This window comes from Augochlora pura, chromosome 2, assembly GCF_028453695.1.
Source record: "Augochlora pura isolate Apur16 chromosome 2, APUR_v2.2.1, whole genome shotgun sequence".
Lineage (NCBI taxonomy): Eukaryota > Metazoa > Arthropoda > Insecta > Hymenoptera > Halictidae > Augochlora > Augochlora pura.
Window position 1 is genome coordinate 22,046,015 of NC_135773.1, and position 22,273 is coordinate 22,068,287.

The 22,273-nt window shown below is 41.8% G+C and overlaps 1 protein-coding gene across 8 annotated transcripts in view; it reads right to left on the reverse strand.

The window, feature by feature from the left end:
• The window catches only part of Nachralpha1 (nicotinic acetylcholine receptor alpha1), a 111,004-nt gene extending 92,833 nt beyond the window's left edge, over positions 1-18,171 (reverse strand). For 6 of the 8 annotated variants that reach the window (XM_078188172.1, XM_078188166.1, XM_078188161.1 and 3 more), the window contains exon 1: positions 17,914-18,096. In XM_078188172.1, the coding sequence (XP_078044298.1) occupies positions 17,914-18,093 (180 nt within the window). In that variant the 5' untranslated portion in view covers positions 18,094-18,096. Of the gene's footprint in view, positions 1-17,913 lie in introns of all 8 variants that reach the window. The other 2 variants (XM_078188151.1, XM_078188141.1) reach the window with 1 other exon arrangement.
• Positions 18,172-22,273: the final 4,102 nt, after the last annotated feature.

Below are 22,273 nucleotides of genomic sequence, written 5' to 3' on the forward strand. Positions count from 1 at the left end.
CAGCCGTTATCTACGTGCCTTTAGAGCATCCGTAATTTCCTGTTGAGGCTCTCTTCGAACGAATCGGCGACGGGGCTCGTCGAAAGCGACGCATCGGCTCGTATCGAATTCGTAGAAACAAAACCGGCGGGGTGGGACGTCGCAGCAACAATGCTTGGCGGCGATCGATATCTGTTTTCGGCGATGCGCTCGCCGCACTCGACTCCCGGAGTCTAATCGAGTCGAGTCGAGTCGAATTGAAACGCGTCCGGGATTGCGGGCGACGGGGACGCGGCGCGCGACGAAGTGTAGAAGGTAGGCGCGCGAGCGACCGTTTCCATGCAGCTGGTCGCAAATTGATGATGGTACCCGGCCAGATCGACGGGATTCGACGTGCGGCGAGTAATCGCTTTCTCCCTTGTTACCGGCCACTTCGGGTAATTAAGTTTCCTGTAGTTTTCACAGGCCGGCAGCCACGGCTGGGTCGGAATCCAATTGCCGTAACTACCCCGCCGCAACTCTTGTATCCAACCCTCTCCCCCTCCCTACCTTCGAGCATCCACTGATTCCATCGAGCAGAGCGATTAACCGCGTATATGCGGACGGCGAGCCGCCGCGGCTTTATTTGTATCCGGACGAATTTTCGTTTAGATGGAATCGCTCGGAGACGATCGCTGGGAATCGACGGAGGCGGAGACCGGAGACGGAGACCGATGACGAGAAACGAATGACGAGAGATCGACGGATGATGTGAATGGAGAGAGCTCGCGTTGATGTCTAGGAGTTTCTTAGACTTTTCGTTTATCTAATGTATAATAATATATAATAGCGTAAGCAAGCTATTTATCATCGTAGCAGTTCATAAGTGCTATTTAGAAATTCATTTTCGTGTCAGAAATATTTTGCTATTTTTCGAAATAATTCTTGGCACTTTTTCATGTGATATAAATAGTAATATTGATAATAACAATAATAATTCATACGATGTAAATAACATGTATCCTAATAATGATAATAACAGTAATAATAATTTATACGATATGAATAACATGTATCCTAACAATGATAATAATAATAATAGTAATAATTCATATGATACAAACAATATGCATTCCAAAAATACAATATCCTAAGAACGGTGCATGTAGCCAGATGTTACTTACAAAAGACCATTATCTCATGTTTCGTTTTTCACCGTACCCTATCACTTCGAAGAAAAGTGCTGGCCAACTACAGTGCGAGCTGTTCTCTGTGCAACGTAGCTCGCAGGGAGGGTCTGATCTATGGCACCCTTAACCCCTTGCCTTACGATTTATTTCACGACCAGACTCGCGCGAGCTTTACCTCGCGTCGGTAATAATTTCGTAACACAAAAAGAAATTACATACAGCGAGTGTCATAGAAGAAGACAGTGGACCAGAAGATAGTTTTTTACAGATATATATATTATCGAAAAATGAACTCGATGATTTATTAAGGAGACTCGATGATTCATTAAGGAGGCTCGATGATTCATTAAAGCTCGAGCTATTCTTTGTACATTAATTTGTGTAATAATAATAATTTGGTTTACTTTACAAAAATGCTATGTTTTTGTTATACTAAAGGCAGTCAGTTCTAGAGAAAGAATGATTTATTAACAATGTTTATTTAAAGTGAAAAATGCTATTGAGGTTCAAAAAGCATATTCGAAAAGCTTTTAGAAATTATGAAACTCTAGCATTATTTAAATTTCATAACAAGGTATGGGATTAATTAAACCAATTCCACGGTTAATTAAACCAAATTTATATTTAATATTTTCACTTTAAACAAGTTTCACACGCCGCATAAATTCCAATAAATTTATTCCATCGCATACTTTTTCTTAGAGGTGTGCTAACATAAAATTCACCCCTTCAAAAGCGTACACTAATAAAATAATAATAATAATACACGTACCCTAATTAAATAATAATAAAATATGTATATTAATTAATATAAATAATAATTGAAATGATCATCATCACGTAGATCCACATTAACACTAATTAACCAGGTACCCCCGGGAATTTAATATATATTCATAATAATTCAATATAACAAAACATTTCCTTTCAATCAGTGCAAACAATAGCGTGTCCTAATAGAATTCATCGTAGCCGCTATAGATAAAATTCAGTAAACGCGTCGGCAAAAAGAACGCGTTCCACGCTTATGAAAATCGAACATCCTCGGTGAACGTGCTCGCGCGAATACAGAATTCATCCGGCAAGTTAGGCGAATTATTGATAACGACGTAACTCTTGCGAACCTGTGCGCGCGATGAATCATGGGCGACGGAACTGTTGAAGTCTTCGACACGTGCTCGACTCGATACCGCGAGACCAAGATGAGAGAGAGAGACGAGAAAGCGAGAGAGAGAGAGAGAGAGAGAGAGCGCGCGATACGATAGAGAGAGAGAGAGAGAGAGAGAGAGAGAATGAGAGAGCATCGTGCAGGCGAGTAGTAAAACGGCAAATAGATAACGTGTCGGCGAAGAAACGGCGATCGGCGGCCGGAGGAATTTTCACGAGGCGTTCTCGAGGAACGCGCGTGCAGCTGCTTTCCGCGAAGCGGTGTTCGCGATAACGCGGCGAAAGATCGAGCGGAATTTACGCGCGGAACGATGGCTCGACGAATGGTGTGCGCCGAGGCTGTGTGTGTGCGCGGGGAGAACTGCGACGACGGGACGTCTCTGTCGGCGCGAAGATACGTGACTTCGCAACTTTTACGACGGAATCGATATCCTGCGCCCGGAATGGATTCCGATACACGCAGATGAACCGACCAGCGCGCGCGCTCATTGCCCGCGATACGCGTGCTCTCTCTCGAGGTCTCTTATCTTTAGTGCGCTCTAATGCGCTCCGCCTCGACTACGCGGGCTTTTTCGTTCCACCCAAGACGACGTTCGGTGGAGTGTTTAACCCCTTGCACTCGGAGCCATTTTAACTGTAAATCGGAAATAATTTTTCTGGTTCGTGGTATTTCCATTCTATTTAACAAAATCAATTTAATTCAAAATTTATTCTCGTGACTTCTACCAACAGTTTTACTACTTGGAAATTTTTTATATCGAAACCTTATTGTTACAAAAATTATCTTGCAACGTAATGGAATAATTTTAGTGGTGCCTCAGAGTCACCACTAGAGTGCAAAGGGTTAACCCCTTGCCTTATTTAAGGGGTTAAGAAAACTATCTTTATAATAATAAATCGAAATAAAGCGTATCTACCAACCAGCAAAGGAAAGCGACTAATCCTTGAAAACGGTGACTACTTCCGACTACTCCTTCGCTTCTTCGAATCGTCTTCCACTTCGCCAAACTGCAAGTTCGTCATTTCGGTGGGAGCAATAATCAGATTTACAGTTCGCGCGCGTCTCTCGTCCCAGAATGGTATCGCCGAAGGAGAAGCCACGGTAAACAGTCTCATTCCGCCGATGTTCCTTAGACACCGATAATAATTCCGATTTGTGGGTCACCGGCACACTGGCTGGATGAAAGGGTACAGCGTCGCGGGCGGCGGAGGGAAGTGGCGGAGGGAGGAGGCCTGGGTCGCGTGGAAGGAAACGCGAGATCGAATGACGCTCATAAAGAGAAGCAACGCTGCTGCTACGGGCCTCGATGACAAAGCCGATGGAATCGAAGAGAGAGAGAGAGAGAGAGAGAGAGAGCTCAAGGGTTGCTCGCCCTATTCGAGCCCCGTTACTTGTAACGACCCGCTCGCTACCGAAACGCGCGAAAAGACTAACGAACGAATAAAGCAGCGTTGGGCCGTCACGGCGTCGTCAGTAACGGAAGTCGCAATGCTCGACGAACGCTACGGAAATTAGGTGCAACTTTTGCCCGTGACGATTAACCCTGCGATTAACCCTTTCAATATGAGCGCTCTGTCCGCCGCGCTGAAAATTGCCGCCGCACATGACCAGTCCTCCTTTATAAGATATTTTGATGGTGTCGTCAGTAAGAGCGACGAATTGTGACGTCATATGCATGGACTGTATTATATATTAAATATATTATATTATATATATGTGCATGGACTGTATTATATATTAAATATATTATATTATATATAACTGTATTATATATAATATATTAAATGGAGGGCCGGAATGTAGTGGCGAAAAAACTGATATATTTAGCCTCGTACTATTTACGCCTTTCCTTCAGAGAACTATACTGTTGAGAACTACCTTAATTTTCTTCGTCACTTACCGATTTCATTTGTCTGATCATTGGTTGACATATTCTACTTCCTTGAATCACGGCAGCGCTTCGATCGCTCGATTATACAGAGCGTACCAAAATTATTGATACTCCGAGAAACGAGTTCCTGAAGCTGTTTATACTATAAATTATATTATACTATAAATAAATAATATTATATTACAAGGTCGCGAAAAACCCCATAGCGACTCAGATCAGAACGAACCTAGTACCTTGTAATCTTAGAAGTCTTCCCCTTTAATTATTGTTGATTTCGAGTATAGGAATATTTCGCTTAAAATGAAGTTATTATCGCCATAATAAATAATGTAATTCTTCACCCGGGATTCCAACAGCGAGCAAGACTTCTGCCTTACAAGGTGGTAACTATCGGAGAAGTTGCGCGGGAACCGGGCACGCGATAAAACAGAATGACAAGGGTCGAATGGATTCTAAGCTGGGATGGTTCTCCTGACAGATGCCACGTCAATTTCAGCACGGAGAGCCGGGCTAGCTATTAAAACGGAGATCTATTAAGATGACAAGCCTTCGGCATTAACACACACCTCGATCAACCGAGAACGCCTTGTCGTCTGCTCCTGTAATTTCGGTCGAAAGTCCGACAACCTCACTTCCGTAACGAAAAAGTTTTCTCTACACGAAAGGTCGATTTTAATTAGGCGAGCTGAGAACAAGCGAGATCTTCTCTTTCGTATTTTAAACCTTTGCACTCGAGGCACCATCGCGTTGTAAAATAATCTCTATGGTAACAAAGCTTGCGTTTAAACAATTATTAAGGCTATGTTATTACCGATGACAAGGATTTAGTATATAAAAATCAGTTATACTTTTTAAAAGTTTATGATGTACAAAATAAAGGGATAAAATGTTTTTTCTTAATTTATTATGATTATAAATATAAGAATATAAATTATATAGGAAAATTCAAATCGAGAATTAGAAATAGAATTCTTTTAGTTGATTCTTCGTTGTTGTGAATATTGATATTGATTATTCAGCATTTTTAACTATTTTTAATTAATAAAGTAACTTGGTAAGTAAATTACGTATCTTAATTCCATTTGAATCTATTATAAATTTGTAGCTATCACAAAACATTGCAAATGAAAAATTACTGTGTACAGTAATTACTATTACTATGTCCTTATAATAATATATAATGTAATAATCCTCACTATTTCGAATTATTTTTTCAAGTAAAAAATTGGATTGTAAAAATTGGATCTCGATTGTACCATCAACGTTGAAATGAACGATATACTTTATAAATCGCGTAATTTATTTTGCCACGCCCCCTTGGCACGAAATAGATAATTCTAAAATTCTGAACAACTAAATTGTTCGATACGATAAATTGAATTTGTCGAAACTGCGTCGAGGTAGGTCGCGGTTGATGAAACAGTGCTAGAGATTCGATACCCGTTTATCCGGAGTACTTTTGTTTATGTTGCGATTCGACCGCGGTTTTAGCGTGCATAATGTTCTCGATGCTAATCGTTATTCGATGTTTAAGGTTATAATCCCAAACATGAGAGCGTCGAATAAATCGATACGATTTAGTATTCATTCATGTAAATAATCCATCAATATCCGTCCACACTCTGCCTGCTCTCTCCCTCTCTCTCTCTGTTTTCATACAGGTATTGTCAAGGCAAAATTCAGGCGACACGATTTTAACCTTAACAATGAATTTTTACATTTATTAGTTTTTGTGAGAAATTAATATAACCGAATTAGGTTGTAAGGATATTATAAGAGATTAAGTATTTGAATGAAAACTCAAAATATTCTTATATATAAAATAATTAACTATTCAAATTGTTCTAATTATTAATATTTAGCAGGTACAGTTTGGTTGGCACTGGACAACTATTACAAAAACAGAATTAAAACTGTGAAAGAAATCTTTAGATTCCAATGTAACAATATTCAGAGAAATTAATAATTTATTCTGTACGTATTTAATATTAATCTAATATGTATTTAATTTCAATATTAATCTAATATGTATATGATATTAATATTAATTTAATATGTATTTAATATTGACATCAATTTAATATGTATTTAATATTAATATTAATTTAATATGTATTTAATATTAACATCAATTTAATATTTATTTAACATTAATATTAATTTAATATAACATTAATATTATTATCGGCGATAGTTTTCGCTTCTATCTCGCATTATAGACAACAATTTCAATTAGATTCCATCGAATTTAATTCAGAGAAAAATAAAAGTCCGCGTCGCGAGACCGGTGTGTTCGACGCGCCCTGTACACGACGTCTCCCCGTACGACACCGAAATAATAACGCACCCTTTGCCGGAACCGCGCGTACACCACTGCGAAGCAAACTATCGCGATCGCCGCGGGGCGAACAGCCTGCGGGGATGGTGGTGGTGGTCAAGCGGGAACATAATTAGTCGGTGGACGGTGCACTAGGAACCGGCAGAAAGTAATAATTTGCCCGCGCAAAGCAGGACAATCGAGCGTTGTAGCCGCGGCTATTAATTTCGTGAATGGAGCCGCAAACGCGCGCGTGTGCAGCTGCGAGCAGCCGATCGGCGGCGATCGACTTCGGGCCGCTCCGATGACAATTATTCCAGTCCGCATTACCAGATAAGGAGGGGCGGGATTCGAGGACCGACCCCCGTCCCCCCCCCCCTCCCGTTCCGCTCTACACCGGGGGCGCTTCTATTTTATGGAAATTTCGCGCTACCTTTAACGTGCCCGTCAAACTTGAAATTGACTTTGAAACTACGGGGGGGGGGGGGGGGGCACGGGCCGGGGAATGATACGGTTTTCCATACAGTATTTTGGGGAACTTTGCCGTAACTTCGATGGATGTTTCCGACCGGTCTTAAGCGGCGGCAGATCCGCTCTTGCCGTTCACCGAATCGAATCGAACCCGAACGGGATCGCGGTGAATCCTGAAGGGGGATATATGTATATATATATCGGAATCGGTTCGGCAAGGCGCGTACGGAACGGTGAAAACGAATCCCATCATTTTACGGCTGCCCGGCTGAAACGGATCGACGGGATGCGCCGTGAGATATGCGGCCGCGATGCTCCGATATTTTACGATTATACGAGGGTTGTTTAAATTAGCTGATATTTCAATGTTTCGTGGATGTTGTAATTTGTGCTGTCATTTAATTTCAGCGGTTTCTTTTAACCCCTTGCAGTACATTTATCTTCGCAGTCGCAATGATTAAATAATTTTCGCTTGGAATCATTTCTTAGAGGAGAAATAAAATTAATATTTATAGTGTGCTTAAAATTACCTCAGCGTTTAAATATTAGCGGCGAAAAGACAGAATTTGATTTCGACTTGAAAGGACGAAATGAGATTCGTACTTAACAGGTTATTGTTGGAAATCGTAATCACGAGTCAGACTCGTCAAAGTACCGTAAGGGGTTAATATGGTTTATTAATGAAACACCATATGTAACTATAAATTTAGTATTTAATTTAAACGTGTAAAGAAGAAAAAGGTACAGTAGAATTAACCCTTTGCGATCTACAGGTATCGCAGTCGAGGTTCCTGCCATGTGGAAGTACATAACTGGTGTATAGTGTATGCTATAGTAAGTGTATACTGCGCATTGAAACATGCCACACTCGATTATCATATATATGTTCATAGTTATTAATATATAAAAATGACGACGGTGAATTAATTTTCCATTTGCGGAAGGTTTTAACTATATCACTTTTTATAAATTCTTCGATATATTAAAACCAATTGCGTTTGCAATAAATCGACAAGCCTTTGAAGCTCCCGAATTAAAAATAACATAAGGTGTTCTAAAAACAATTTAATAACATTTAAAGCAAAATTCAAAGTTCTGCACAGCGATCATGGAATTATTTTAACAGAGTTTTCTCCGCTGCGTTTACAAGAAAATCTAAATTATGTCCGTCTTTATAAAAGATGTACGCAAAATTGGCTGAATTAATTGCATTCCGTCGACAAAGCCGACACGTCCTTTTTAATTTCGTCTACAAAGTGACACTGTGTCGGATTACCGTTGCGACACCGTCGACGCTCCGGCATTATGAAATCGTTAAGCGTCGAAGTTTCTTCGCCCGGGTCCTAATGAGCGAAAGCACCGACTTCGTTATCGTGCCGCAACTGATAACGACGATGCAACGCGATCGCCTGTAACGCTAGCCCGTTTCCGAAGATGACCAACTGTGTGTGTCTTGACGACGACGACGACGACGACGGCTTCGGTCGGACGGTAACTCGAAGCTAATTGACAGTGATTGAAACAGAAACTGGGCAAGAACTGGGCGGAGGGTGGGGGTAGTCGGGCTTCTTTCCTCCCGGTGAAATACTCGATCTTTTAATTGACGTTGCGCCGCGCGGCATAAGCGTCAGTTAATTAACAAGACGGAGTGTATTTTAAAACCGACACCGTTCCGCGGAGCGAAACGCCGCATATTTGCGATACGTTGTTCCCGCGCGCGTATAATCGTCCCTCGGTGCGGCGCGAGCCCGCAATGGAAAATGCAGCGCCGCGGCTTAACCCGATCGATTTAATCCAATCGCGGAAAGTGTAATTTCGCCGTTCGATTTACCGAACGAAATATTAAGAGGGTCGCGGGGCACCGGATGCCTCGCTGTCGAGAAAATCGATTAGCCCGAGCGACTCGGAAATCTCAACGAGAGTCCCGGCGATCCGTTCGTTTCGCGCACAATTTCGTATTCGATGTTCTTTAATGGATTTATTAAACCCTTTTTTTTGGTTTTGACGCATCCACCGTGTGACCACCGTTAGAATAACTTTTCACTCTTGGAAGTAGCTTTTGGAAATTCAGTTTCCCGAGTAATCTTTTGGGGTTGATTTTTGACCCTTTTCACCCCTTTTAACCCATTCGCTGTCACGTATTGCCAGGACGAGTATACTCGTCCTACTTTAAATATATTATAACATTGCAGGCTTTTGAATTAGCAAATTTTTCGTGGCCACAAACATAAATATCCCCCCTTCCCCCATTGGCAACGACGAGTATACTCGTCTTTGGTTTTCTGCTTCTAAATGATTTTGTATGATAATATATGTGCTCTTACCAAGAAATAACAGGGTTTTGGTAAACAATAGCACTCAAAATATAAATGGCAATGGGAATGGCTTCGTATAATTTCGGCTTGGCAGCGAACGGGTTAAAATCATTTTTATAGCAACAATGTTTGATTTTAGAAAAATTGTTAAACTTGTGCCAAAGGAACGCGTCTAAAACGTATAAAAAAGGAGAGCATCTTAATGGTTTTCCAGTTGCGACAATGTTCGACGCGTCATCTTTTCGGTTCGCATCTCGCGAGGACGCGACGATAGAGGAAGACGCGACGATAGAGGAGGACGCGACGATAGAGAAAGACGACGCGTCGTTCAAATCGACGGTAATTACCGGGCGGCGAGGATACGGCAAAGCGACCGTGACGAAGGGAGTATCAACGAAAGTGCGCCGACAGTGCCACTTCATGCCCAGGAAATTAGAAATATGCCGGCGGAGGTTCGCGAGAGCAGGGAAAAGTATCGATACGAGTGTGCGCGCGCGGAGGTCGGCTAATTCCAGCGATTGGCGTCCGTTATTGAGTGGTCCAATTAAACCGAGCATTCCCAGACAGGTGGAATCGAGAGGAGCAGCGCCGCACAGAGCGCGCAAGGAGGAAGCGAACTCTCGCCTCGTTAGGGCTGAGCGGGGGGGAAAGGAACGGGGTGGAAAGGCACGGGGGGGGGGGGGAAGGGAAGGGAAGGGAGGAAGCGAAACGAAGAGAGATCCCTTCGTTTCTCCTAATTAAGCCGCTCTCTGCCGCGATGTCTGACCGGAATTCCGGAGGGGGAACATTTCGCAACGGTTCGATTCTTCTCTCGCGCTCCCTTCGTTTTAAACAGCCCCGGCAACCGTCTGATTGTGACGGGCAATTGCGCGGTCAAAGGCGGTTTAATTGGATATCCTGCGCCCGTCAACCGGCTGCGCGAGCGCCGCGTTCCGTCGCGCGATTTTTCGAGGGCCGACCCTTTAAACGGCAATTCCCCGTGACTCGCGATCCCCACTCGAAGACGAATGGCTGATCAAAAAGCGAACCGATCGACGTGTTTGATCGCGCGGGCCACCGTCCGCGGCTTCGTTCTTTTCGAACGCCTCGCTTTTCAACCTCGTTCGACGGATCACCGCGATGCCACGTTTCATTAACAGGTTCCGCGCCATGTGTACCATCGGCGGTACGCGTTAAACTTGATCTTCGGGCCACGTGTACCACCGGTGGTGCACGCAGTCATGTTTATTTGATGCGCTGAAGACATATATTTTATGACAAATGTAATTCTATAAAATATGTTTCAACCAAAAAACCAAAAAAATGATGCATTATACAAAATTCAGTGTCGAACAAAACACATTAGTTTATTTATGTGTTATATATAAAATAATTAGTAATTACATTTAATATATCAATCTTTAGTCAAAATATCAAATGGCCTGAACGACAAGTCAGGCAAAAATGGCTTGGCACGGAACGCGTTAATCGTCCCGCGTTTTTAAAGGATGTTAGGATAGTCGGATGTTTAACCGTCTATGCGTTGGTATCTCTGGTTGTCGACTCGTGCGATGGAGAGTGAATCAATGCTGATTCATTTAATATCCTAATTATATAATCAATTTTTCAGTGAATTTTTAACGTACAATTTTATTTTTAGTTGAATGTTGAATGCGCGAGTTAATACTCTAATTAACAAAGAGTCGGGAAATGATTAATATTCGAAAAATTAGCTCGAAAACAATGTTATTTCGTCAGTGGATTTGCGTGTTCGAATTTTGTATTTCGACAATTCAAATTCATCGATCCGAAAAATAGAAGACGAAAATAGCTTATTTTCCTGGCCAAAGTTTTGAGAAAAAGAAGGACCGCGCTTCGTGACCAGAGACGCCACTTGCCGCATCCATTAACCCCCGGCTTCGGCTCGTTGTCTGAACCTCTTTCGATTCTCTTCGCCGTTTCCGCTATGGTGGAGCGTCGCGAGATTCGATTTGGTCCAGCTGGCGCGCACCAATTCGTCTCCCGCGATCGAGTCGATGGCACACTCGGCTCGGAAGGAGACTCGAGAGGGTCTTGCGAGCAGACACGGCGACCATCCCTTGCACTCTCCCTCGCAACATCCCTCGCACCCTTCCTCGCACCCTTCCACAAAAAGAAAAGAGAACGAGCCGCGGGTCTCCCGCCCGTAAAAGCGCCGACAATCGCTAACGCGCGGCAAACAATCGCCCGATTAGCCGGCGATTATCGATCGGATTCCAAAGCTTTCGGCGGCCGTGAAAAGTGGGCGTTGGCTGTGTCGGGCCCGCGCGACCGGACGCCCGGTTCCGGACGACCCGCTGAAAACACGTTGAAAAGCAAGCGTCCGCGACGCGCGACGCGCGACGGGGAGGATCGATTCAAAGTTGCGCGTCGAATGTCGGCCGGATTGCGGTCCACGAACTTGTGCGAGAGAGCTCTCCGCGCCCGTGGCCGTGTTTTTGAGTTACGGTTTGAAAAACTGAGCCTCTGTCGTCCAGCCTCCTCTTTCAAAGCCGAGAAGAGAATCGAACGGAACTGTTGTCCCACCGTCGGCTCAAAAATCACGGATCAGCCGATTGTAAAACACGCCCTCGTGGTTAACCCGTCGGCAGAGTGTGTCGGCTGCGTTGAGCTTTACGACGGTCTTAACCCTTTCGGTAGGTGGGCTGAATATACACGGTATTCATGCAGATGTCCGGTGTAGACGAGTGCTGTATGTGTCCGGCGTTTATATATAACACGGATATAATAACAGAATTTTATATAAGTATATTTTAATGTCATACTTTATACTTGTACAAGTATATTTTCATTTCATTATATTTTAACTGTAATGCTTAGGAATATAATGCTTTATTTATTGCTTAGGAAAATCTTCCTATAAAGGAGGATGACGGGAACAACAATCTCCAGCAGTTAAAAGCAGTTATTTAATCACTTTCTGCATTATTTAATCACCTTCTACGTCGTCGTGCTAATGTCAAATGCAACTTGCCAGCCAACGACGATTGGAGGTCTGACACTTCGTTCTGAAACGTCGACGCGAACCATACTTCGTTCTAAAACATCAACGCGAACAGTACTTCATCTTAAAACGTCGACGCGAACAATACTTCTTTCTCAAACATCGACGCTAACAGTATGATTTTGTTATAAAATTGACGGGAACAGTATGATATTCTAAAATTGATACGAACAGTATGATTTCATTTTAAAATTGGCGCTAAGAGTATGATTTGATTCTAAAACGTCAACGTGAACAAGTATGACTTCGTTCTAAAATTGACGCGAACAGACTTCATTCTATTAGGTTGGAAACTATGAAACGGGCGTCGCAGCCGAACACAGACTAAACAAAAACGCCCGTTTCATAGTTTCCAATATAATAAATTGGTTAGAAGTCGTGTTTTTCCAGTATATTAGCTTGGAAACTATGAAACGGGCGCCGCAGCTGTACACAGGCTAAACAAAAACGCCCGTTTCATAGTTTCCAACTTGATACTCAACGATAAGTCAGACAACTTGTATTTTCCATAGACTAGTATCTTTATAACCACTACTATGCACGATGCATACTTAACAAAATACAAAAACGCCCGTTTCATAGATTTCAATCTAATAAATTGGTTAGAAGTCGTGTTTCTCCAGTATATTAGCTTGGAAACTATGAAACGGGCGTTTTTGTATAGTCTGTGAACAGCTGCGGCGCCCATTTCAGAGTTTCCAACCTAATACTCAACGATAAGTCAGACAACTTGTATTTTCCACAGACTAGTATCTTTAAAACCACTACTATTCACGTTGCCTACTTAACAAAATACAAAAACGCCCGTTTCATAGTTTCCAACCTAGTAAAATTCACGCGAACAGTGCAACACTTAAAATCGTCGTGCACCCTATAAGACGACAATCGATCAAAACTCACGAAACAATTAGCCCCTTACATCCGCACCCCCATCACAAGAAATACCATATATATTATTATTCCTCCTATTGCCTTATTATTCCTCCTGGGAGACGAATATCGAATCGCAGATAGTCAAAGATAGCGTGCTACATTTTTCCTCTCGATCTGACGCAGCCGCTGGAGGAAAGCTCGACGGCTCGGCCACTTTAAAATGGTAGCGGGCCCGCCCCATAAATCGGCGACTCGCTGATATACGGTAACCTGCTAAATCCATAGTATCGAGTAATTGACCCGGGGGGAAGGGGGAGGGGTGGAGGGGGAGCACTCTCGATCCGAGGCCGAGCGTGCAAGAAATATTCGAGCCGAATTCGGTGCGCCGCGAAGCCGGCAGCTGCCTGGAATATTTCTTCCGGCATCCTCGGCTCACCTAGCCGAATAGGAGGGACGAGCGGAAGGAAGGCAGGAAGGTGGGCAAGCAGGTGGTAGGTAGGGTACAGTCAGTCCCACAAGTATTCGTACCCTCGTTGCTTATAAGATACTACTACTAGATAAATACTAGAAAATTAATATAAAGTGAGAGAGTAAAAGCTACTCTGATATGCGATTTAAAATCAATATATTTTTGTTATTAGTTAATCAATTTCGTTATGATTTGGTACAAATAATCTTCATTCATAGTAAAAAGTTCATTGCGAAATCTTACACGCGTCTCTTGATTTCAACAGATTTGTCTAATAAGCAACAAGGGTACGAATGCTTATGGGACTGACTTTGGGTCGCCAGTGGTATAGGACGGTCACTGTTCAGACGCTGCATTCGAACTGGCTTTGAAACCGATGCGACGGCTTTGGAGAAATGATTTTTCATGATTTTTGTCTCCAATGAATTATTCAACTTTTGAACGATTTTATATATTATTTAATTTGATATATATAATATTTTCTTAAATCTTTAGAAAGAAACGTTAACTGTGGCAGGTTTTATATTGTGGACTGTTATTACGTACTGCGAGGAGTAAAATCAATATATTTTTGTTTTCAGTTAATCAATTTTGTTGTAATTTGGTATAAATAAACTTTATACATGTGTTCGTTCATAGTAAAAAGTTCATTGCAAAATCTTACACGCGTTCCTGGATTTCAACAAATTTCTCTAATAAGCAATGATACATTCTCGAGGGCACGAATACTTCTGGGACTGACTGTAGGCAGGCACAGGGGCTGGCTAACTGCAGATTCGTTTCGATATCCGACACGTGCGCGTAGAGCCGCGCTCTGAACCCCCCACCTCCCATGGATTATGCAAGGCGGAGGATGCGGAGCCTCCGAAGTCCGTGCCTCCGCGTCCACGTACTTGCGGCGATAAGTTGAATTCCGGAGGTTCCCCGGCCCCGGAACCGGAACTAATTTACAAGCGGGCCGATCTGTAGCACTCGAGCCATTAATTGCCATAATCTGATCGCAAGCAATCAATCGTGTCTCAGCGAGGTTTGCCGGGGCCCCCGAACGCCCGCCTATACACTCGGGCTCGTCTTCCTCGACGGATCAATGTGCTACAATTACGCGATTGTGTCTCTCGGTTGCACACCACCACCCCCACCCACCGCCCCCGCTCATCGCGCGGCATTGTCTCCTTGGTTATTACATTCGTGTTACATGCTTATATATCCCAGCTCCGAATTTCGCCTGTAATTACCTCGATCATCGTCGCCTATAGACTAAATACGTGTTACGCGGCCGAGCTATAATTAATTTGTTATCGACTGCTCGACCGGCAGGCTCGCCGCGGCCAGTCCGACGGCCGGATCGGACCATCAACCCGTACGCATCGTCGCACCGGTTGTTATCAACGTGTCGCGAACAATGGAAAAGCCGGCGAGCTGTAAGAGTACAGTTTTCTGTCGCGCGGAGTATAGGAAATGAGCGATGGCGATGGAAATTGGTGACTCGTAGCGCCTTCCGTTTGGGTGAAATAGTTGATGAAGTACTTAACCCTTTGGGTGCCGATAAGCGCTGCGACGTTGAGCGTTTTTAGTGGGCCGTTTATTATAACTTTTATTAACACTTTTTATTATAAAGCGGATGGTGGATTGTCAAATTATAAAATGCTAGTACGATGATTTAGATCTTTGTTTCTTTCTGCCGCGAACGATGCAACGTTTATTCTATTAAAAAATGAATCCCGCCACGTGTTATTAAAAGATAACATTTCCATACCGCAAACAAGCCTTCAAGCTTGTAAAAATAAAAGATTCACGATTTAATATTCGTTAACTTAATATTTAAAAATTCCTCCAGTGACAGACTTTGTAATTTTGTACAAAATTTTATTTCGCTAGATTTTCTAATTTTGTACAAAATTTGATTTCGCTAGATTTTCTAATCTTGCACAAAATTTTATTTCGCTAGATTTTATAATTTTGTAGTTTTCTGATCACTATGCTAAAGTACAACGTTGCCACTTTCCACGCGCTTGCACCCCTTCAACTGGAATTTAGCGAAACGACACGTATCCTCTATTTTTGGCTCCGCCACGTGCAAAGTTTCATCAAAATTGGGATGGGACAGTTAACGTTCCTTGTTAGAGAGTTGGTCACTCGAGCGGGTACGTCTTGCCGCGACGCGTCGTAATGACCAGCCCATGCCTCTTCAAAATCTAGCTATGTAAGTTCCAAAACGTACCAAGGACAAACGGTTGTAATTTCTCACCTTGACCCGCGCGCTCTCTATGTTAGTTGCTGTCTCGAACGCCTCGGAGCGTCACGTAACGCGGCAACTTTCGACTCGCCATCGAAACGAAGCGCATCTCCATTCATTCGCGTAGTTAGACAAAAGAGAGGTTTGTCAGCCCTATTTTATTTATTCTATTCACCGCGAAAGGTATCCGATATTTTACAAATTATACGATAATACCTTAGATAATAATTATTGATTGCCACGACTGATTTATAGATTTATAGTTTCACACATTTGTTGAAACTCTCGCGACACTAATCTTATCGCTATATTCACGCGAACAATATAAACAACGGCGAAGAAAAATGTACTCAGTCAGCCCTTAACCAACTTCTTAAATACAATAAAATAACAATATAAAATGTCTTACTATCTCGTAGCTGCAATCTCTCCAATTGTCAAACCAGTGAAACCAACGAATTAGTTAACTAAATTTTCTTAAATTTTCATCGTCAACATTTCCAGAAACGGATCCGCCTGTTAATTGTTGCAGTGGTTGAACGGCGACGAGGAACAATGGCAAATAATCAATGGCAAAAGTTCGGCCGCGATATCAGAGGTCGATCGTGGGCCAAATCTAATCGCCCGTGTTGAGGTATTGTAAACTCGGCCGTGTTAAAATTTACTAACAGCCCAAATTATTCGATTATATTCTGTTTATCGTTTGCTTGCATACCGGCCGTTTTACGCGGCCTTCGCTGGCCGGTGGCAATCGAATTAAAATCGACCAGAGCCGCCTCTGCCCGACGGTGTATCGTCGAACGAGCACTGCGCGCCGCGAAAACTTTAATAACGCCGCCGCGAAGCAACAGATGAGAAAAACAAGATCGAGCGAACGCGTCGAAGTTCGTACGCGATGACAAGACACTGCGGCGTAGAAACACGAATCGTTCGGATCAATTAACCCTTTGCAAGCGAAGCTATTTTGACTGTGCATCTCAAAAGGAAATTTCTGACACGTGGTATTTTTATTCTGCTGTGCACTTTTATGCGTACGAAATTGACTCTTGTCACTCGTACCAATAGTTTCACTATTTAACAATTTTATCTATAAATTTTATATAGAAATCTAAATTTTGTTTGTATAAAAATTATCTTGGGACGTGATAGAACAATTTTAGTAGTGTGTCAGAGTCGCCACTCGAGTGCAAAGGGTTAACATATTGAGCGCCATGTCTTCCTAATATGGCTGACACTAATTTCTAACCAATTTTGGAAATTAATTTTTATTGTAATATGATTGAACAAATCGAGTTTGACTAGAATATTTTGTAGCCGAAAGAGTTCTAATGCCATTCTAATGCCAGATAGAAAATATTTAATATTGAGTATTTAATATCGAATAGTAAATTGTGAATATTTAATATTGAATAGTGACTATTTAATATTGAATAGAGAATATTTAATATTGAGTATTTAATGTTGAATAGAGAATATTTCATATTGAATAGAGAATATTTAATATTGAGTATTTAATATTGAATTGAGAATATACTAACTAGGGAATATTTAATATTGAATAGTAAATAGTAAATATTTAATATTGAGTATTTAATATTGAATAGTGAATTGTGAATATTTAATATTGAATAGCGACTATTTAATATTGAATAGAGAATATATAATTTTGAATTGAATAGTAAATAGTAAATATTTAATATTGAGTATTTAATATTTAATATTGAATAGCGACTATTTAATATTGAATAGAGTATATATAATATTGAATTGAATACAAAATAGTAAATATTTAATATTGAGTATTTAAAAATGATCAGAAAGTAATTATTTTTCTAATATACCCAGTAAAAATAAATCATTCAGTACTAGAATGGTAGAAAGACGAAAAAATTTCTTTTGACTTAAAAATCGTAGTACGATGTTCCTTCGACTAAGCGCATAGTTTCTAACGGTGGTAAAGGGTAGGGTCGAGTTGAACGATAGGTTATACATGGTTTACTTACAACGTCGATGAGCTGGGAGAGGCGTAGTCCCATTTTGACAGTAAGGCAATCGCTGTTGTTGCCAACAGGGCGGATGAGGCGGTTGTAGTTCGACAGCAGGTCGTCGTAGAGACGCTTCGCTTCCGGATTGGCCGAGGCACCCGGAAACGGGGCAACAAGACAGGAAATGGCCGCCGCCATCGCCAGCAATCCGCCCAGCCTAGACCACCATCGGCACCAGCCTTTCCCACCGTCGTTCGACCAAGCATCCCTAAGCATCGTACGCCTTGTCCACCCCTGGAACCATATATTTCAACGTTAAGCTTCGCCTACACGTGGCGCGCGGTGTCCCGGGATGTCTCTCGGTTATCGGCGGCTCGATAACAATACCCGATCGATACACCGGCAGCCGGGAGTCATGGTCAATAGATTTTATCAACTATACGTTCGCACTTATTTCTTATTCTTAAATCGTTTCATTCTAATCATTTAATTTAATTCATTTTCAAATCCGTTCGTGAGAAATATTTGTAGCTGTAATAGAAGATTGATTTAACCCTCGCCTTCTTTTTGAAGTACGAATAAAATTCTGGTCTCTCAGTATTAATGTATAAAGGCTGAAATTAATTTTTTAATATATTAATATTTAAACACATTGGGCCTATATCTATTGCCTCAATACTTTATATTCTACAATAACGTTAATTACATGCGATACGGAAAACAATGTATATAATAAGTAACAAATTAAGTGAATAATATAACCATTCTATATATTATCGCCCAGTACAGTAATTAAGTTTATAAAACACTGTCATTATAGATATAAAACCAGCCACAGTTAACTTCTGCTTCTAAAGATTTAAAAAAATATATATATCAAATTAAATTAAATAATTTTATAATATATATATATCAAATCATTCGAAAGTTAAATAATTCATTGGAGACAAAAATCATGAAAAATCATTTCTCCAAAGCCGTCAGACCGGTTTCAAAAGCGATTCGAATGCCGTGTCTGATCAGTGACCGTCCCGTACCACTGGGCGACCTATTTCATCGCGGGACACCCGGTACGTGCCGCGGGTAGACACGAGCTTGTCGACATCTCATAACGCTTTGACGTCAACTTTTCAAGCGAATCATGGTACATAGTAAGGCGTAAGTTGGTTGCCAGACCAAGTCATTTACTAGTTCGCGGCGAAGAAGAGTGTAACCGGCCATAAAGGAGGGCTTCAACGGCATTGTTGTGTCGCTGAAAGGAAAAGGCAGGGGAGCGAGCGGGGGGGCATGGGGGCAAGGGAACCTCTCGAAGAACTTTTATCGCTTCGTTGCTGACCTACCTGCGGCCATTATCAGCGCACCTGTACGCCTGAAAAAGCTACTTTCCTCCCGCATTAATCGGTGATTTGCGCGCTCGCGATCTCGTTCCACGATTCCGATTTCGAATTACCGTTGATCGCTAATTCGCCATCCCCTCCCCTCTTCCTATCAGCACTCGCTCGATCGCCAATCGCGATAACTTTATTTCCAAGCCGGGATCGATACACGAGAGGTATTCGCCGTTTCTGGTCGCGCGACAAAGGCGGTGATCTTAAAAAAAAACTTTCAAAAAAGTCATTCTCCAAGCGTGAAAAAACCGCGAGCCCGCGCGCACAGAGACACGCACGCATGAAAGAGAATCGACGCGTTCTAGTTTTAGTTTCGAAAGTATCGGCTCGCATTAAAAATACACCCCGGTGTCTTCTTTTCTTTTTTTTTTTTTTTTTTTATTAGTGGTAACGCGTCGGTTAATAAAATGGCCGCGCTCGCGCGCGCGCGCGAGCGTTTCCTTTTAATCTCATTCATCCGTTTCCGTGTGTTTCCGGCGTTCCGCGTGCCCGATTAATCCCGTCAGAATTACGCGAAAAGTTGTATTCATTATTGATATGTAAATAAAATGTACGCCGTGCTGGACGCGGCATGAATATTCGCGGGGAATACGGACGGCATCATTGATACGACGAGGAAGGGGGGACCACCCATAAAATTACAATCGGCGCCGTTGAAATTGCACATCCGCGCGGAGGACCGTTTGCTCGCATTATTTGCAATTTTATGGCCGCGGTTCTCGTATCGATCGGTTTACCAGGAATTTGTAACCGGCCCCGCGTACTCCTCGTCGCCCCTCGCGGATATCTACCGGCTCGCGAAATTATAGGCAAGGTTAATGACCCCCGCGATGTCCAGGCGTCGCGCATCTGGCTCGATGCCTGTTCGCCCTGTGTACGTGCTCTTTATTAATTATGAAAACAGTTGATACGTTATTGCCGTGCGCCGCCGGCGAATATAGATGCGAACCGACTGAATTTTCATAAGATTTGGTATAATAATTTTTGGAAATTTCGACACTGTACATGATCCTTCGTTTGCGTTAATGAGGCCACTGGTCTGTGTTAAACAAAGTCAAATTGATACTAATTTTATAAAGCATGGTCTTTAGTTTTTGTTATTAAAATATTCTTTTTATTATCAGGGTGACATGTGTCGAGAAAGTAGAGGCAATTTTTATTAAAACAATTAAAAATGATCTTCGCATCATTAGATGCAACTCTTCTCTGATACGTATTTAATTAAATAAAATAATCCTCTATTGTTACAGAGAAGGAACAAGAGTACTAAAACGTTGATTTAAAATATTTTTAACATACAATAAAAAATATGTTCTTCTCCGAATACTGTGTTTAATATAAACCTGGAATTTTGTATTAATTATGACCACGTGGTCACGTTAACGTAACCTGGGATCATTAACGCTGTTCAAAGTGTTTCACTCGTGTCGACAAGTTATTAATTTATTTTCAAAATTATTTTCCACTTTTTTCGCTCCGAATTAATCCTTTCGTAGATTATTTCCACCCCTTTTGCAAGTGAAATTCATATTAAATTTAAAAGTGAAACGACACTTTATTATGCGACAATTAAACAAGTCAATGAATTCGCATTAATTTTAGATAGTTAATAACGCACGATCGATTTTGTTATTTGCGGTAGGGTTAATCTCGTTTGCAAAACGGTGAATTTCAATTGCTGAACGATGAATAAAATCTGTGAACGGGTTAATGCGATATGCGAAAAGGGGTGTATGATATAGGGGACTGTGCCACAATAACAGTATACAGGGTGGTCCACGCGTTCGAAATCGTAACTCCGTTATTATTGTATTTCAGAAAAACTGTCAAAAGAGAAAAATAAATGGTTCGAAGAGCGCCGTATCTGTATCTTTCTATTTAACCCTTTGCACTCGAAGCCATTTTAACTATAAATCCAAGATAATTTGTCTAGCTTATAGTAGTTCCATTTCACGTGACTTTATAATAGTTTCTTGAATCGTCGATTGAGTCGAAAAACCCTGAAAACGAGATATCCCGTTTCCCACAACGTTGCCACAACGTTCGAATTGCTAAAGACGAGAAATTTCGTCTCCCATACGCAATGTGTTAACAATCCTTTAAATCTAAACTTTGTTAGTATAAAAATCATTTTTAAATGTGACAGAATAATTTTAGCGGTGCCCCATAGTCATCACTCGAGTGCGAAGAGTTAATTACCCAGTTCGGTGTTGTTTCAATTACCCCGCTCCGGAGAAATGACGACGAAGGGTCGAAATACCCTTACGCGGTCCGGAAGGGTACACGGACCCCGCGTTTCCCTCGCTCCGAGTTCCGCCGTCCAATTAGAAGCTCGCGCGGGGACTCCAAGGCGATCAATCTTCCCTGTTTTATGGGGCCTCTACGCCGCCGACTCTTTTCCGTCGCGTTTCCCACCGGCTTTATGGCACGAAAACACAATCCGAAACGATTTGGACCGGCTCCAAAAATTGCAATTTTGGCTCTCGGAGCGTCGCCGTTCTTTCGTTCCGTCTTTTCCCTCTTGTTTCGTCAGGTTACGACGCTTTGCACGCGCGTCAGAATCAAGAACGCTTTGGATTCGTTTGTTCTCGGACAAACGAAATCATTGACATCGCTTTAATCTATTCGAATTTGATTTTTATGCATCATTGCGTGCGAGATCGTAGCTGTTATATTTTTAAGTGAAACGAATATTTTTTTACAATTAATCGTTTAGAAGATTTTTTAGTGGGAATAGTTGCGCCAGGTTTACAATTTATTTATAGGTATGTTTCCAGTGATATTTTGTTACAGACGAGTATTCCAGTTTAATCGTTGCAACATTTAATAATTTTTATTAATTACTTGTTACGCGGTTAGTTTTCCATCATAATTAATTTTTCTGACTCGTACCAACAGTTTCATCTTTAACAATCTTTTATTAAATATAAATCTCGTTAGTATAAAAATTTATTTTGGAACAATTATAACGGTGCCTGGTCGTCGCCACT